This window comes from Neltuma alba, unplaced genomic scaffold, assembly GCF_004799145.2.
Source record: "Neltuma alba isolate B1F8T4 unplaced genomic scaffold, ASM479914v2 tig00011848_pilon, whole genome shotgun sequence".
NCBI classification, from domain to species: Eukaryota; Viridiplantae; Streptophyta; class Magnoliopsida; order Fabales; family Fabaceae; genus Neltuma; species Neltuma alba.
In genome coordinates, this window is record NW_021636453.1 from 1 (window position 1) to 2,211 (window position 2,211).

At 41.2% G+C, this 2,211-nt stretch overlaps 1 protein-coding gene across 1 annotated transcript; it reads right to left on the minus strand.

Moving 5' to 3' along the window:
• Nucleotides 1-390: 390 nt before the first annotated feature.
• Nucleotides 391-1,445, minus strand: LOC114718403 (uncharacterized). The gene is made up of 2 exons (XM_028903695.1): nt 1,043-1,445; nt 391-1,012 (listed from the first exon to the last, which is right to left on the minus strand). The coding sequence occupies exons 1-2, from the start codon at nt 1,311-1,313 to the stop codon at nt 819-821; spliced, it is 465 nt and encodes a 154-aa protein (XP_028759528.1). The 5' UTR covers nt 1,314-1,445; the 3' UTR covers nt 391-818.
• Nucleotides 1,446-2,211: the final 766 nt, after the last annotated feature.

Below are 2,211 nucleotides of genomic sequence, written 5' to 3' on the forward strand. Positions count from 1 at the left end.
CCGGGGCTTCTTTCTTCTTTCGGAGGCATTGCTGGGAATCATGGTTCAAACGTATATTCTTCTGATGCTCACTGCTCACCAAGTTGTCATACTCATTTGCCACAGCAAAGTCAAGCCCACCGTATATTGCTTTCCAAAGCATCCGCTGTGCTGCCATATTTACAAATCTCACAGCCTCAATCTCCTTCCTCGTGTATTTTCTCTTGGCTCCTTCCTTCCTATCTCCAGAAGGACTTCGAGCTTCTTCCGCCCGAGTTTTTCCATCTATCCCCAAAATATTCTTTGCTCCCTTCGCTTTTCTTCTTGATCTTTTACCATTCTTTGCATCTATTTCTTTTATTGCATCCTTTCCAGTACTTTTCCTATTTCCCAAAACACCTTTCCTTTCCTTCCTATAGCACGAGCAGGAACAGTCTCAATCAACGCTGTATCATCAATAACTTCAATTCCTAAGGAACGTGGAATTATAAAGTCTTCTTGTATGAGTTTACAACCAGGTAACTTCCGAGCGGCAAGGTCGCCTTCCGGCCGCAGAACAGCTTCTAGCTCTTCAAGCAGCAATTTCTTTTTGACTTCCAAGGCATTCTCTGATACCGAATCTCCGTTTACCATAGGAGTGAAACTACGCTCTGAGGCGGCCTTTTCATGGAGCACCCTCCAGTCTTGGGTTCCAAATCGATGCATACGTTGTTCAAAGAAACTACTCTCTTTCATGCCATCACCGTCCACAGCTCCTTTCTGAAGCTCAAGCTTCTCAGAATCACAAGTCTGTCTCGCTCCTTCGACATTTGAGACAATACCCGCATCGCGGTTTTTGGCTAACAGGGCTCCTTCGACCATATTCTGACCTTCTCTTGAAGAACCTCCAAGTTTTCCGTCACACCAGGAGGACCAGGCCCCAATACACGTGCATCAATCTCATCGTTTGAAGAAGCAAAAGAATTCTCGTCTACTTCGGCAGCGGAGGCACGAACCGCTTCTTGCATCTCTTCAATAGTGCTCTGGAATTCATCGTCTTTCTTGTCAACTGAGACAGTATCCATATCGCACTTTTCTGCCAATAGGACTCCTTCGACCATATTCTGACCTTCTCTTGAAAAATCTTCAACTTTTCCGTCACAACAAGAAGGACTAAACCCCAATACACATGCATCAATCTTGTCGTTTGAAGAAAGAAGCGAATTCTCGTCTACTTCGGCAGCGGAAGCACGAACCGGTTCTTGTGTCTCTTCAATAGTGCTCTGCAATACATCGTCTTGCCGAGCAACTGAATCGATGATTGCAGGTGAATCTTGGTCTTCTTGAGCCGCCATAGAGAGAATCGAAGGTGGGTAATCTTGATGACTGAGCAGTCGTTGAGTAACGATTATTCAGAAGTGCGAACGAATTTGGCAGCGTGAGCTGGGAACTGCGAAGTCACTCTTATAAGCGAAGAAGGGCACCGGCACTACGCGCGAATGCCAGGGTCGGGCATTCACCGCAAAAATCAAGCCCCATCCGCCGTTTTTTTTAAAAAAAAAAAAGAATTTTGGGCATATTAAGGCCCATATAATTACCAAAAAAGTTGGTAATTATGTCACAGGAAAAGTTAATAAGTTTATATATATATATAGAAGATCAAATGATATTAACAAGAAAATATAATATTACACGAACATAACTAAAGAAGACTACCAAAAAGTAAAAGTAAAAAAGAAAAAGAAAAAATGAAGAATCAACAGCTGCCACTTCTAAATTAGAAAATAATTTGCAGAAAATAAGGATATCAGGAATGATGATGTCAGTTGCTCTTTTTGCAAAGTTGTCTCAGTCAGTTGCTTGATGGAAGACAAAACCTGAAGAGATTGATTACCCGAAGAGAAGAGTGGAGAATTAACAATCCAACTAAGAGAAGCCCGCAAACATTTATAATTGAAAGAATGATCTCTCCTAAATGTAAAAGTCCATTGAAAGTGTTGAAGAGTTTGGCCATGCAACAAAATCCATGAGTGACATTTTGATAGCATACCAAAAAGTGCCCAATATGGAGGTTCTAAAACCCAAGAAATACTTATCTAGTTAGAGGCCCAACTAATCATCAAAGGTATTCAAAGAATTTATAGCTTCAAAATGTTTACATGGAGGAGAACATAGATTATTATTTGGATAATGATATGGATAATTACAAATACAAAGTTTGAAGTGATATGTGATAAGTCACCCCAAAACCAC

Bases quoted from the DNA above. Each gene is read 5' to 3' on its own strand.
- LOC114718403 (XM_028903695.1), bottom strand. From the start codon at position 1,313: ATGGCGGCTCAAGAAGACCAAGATTCACCTGCAATCATCGATTCAGTT. The intron at 1,013-1,042 runs TGGATACTGTCT...ACAAGAAAGACG, and splicing joins ATTGGCAGAAAAGTGCGATA to ATGAATTCCAGAGCACTATT.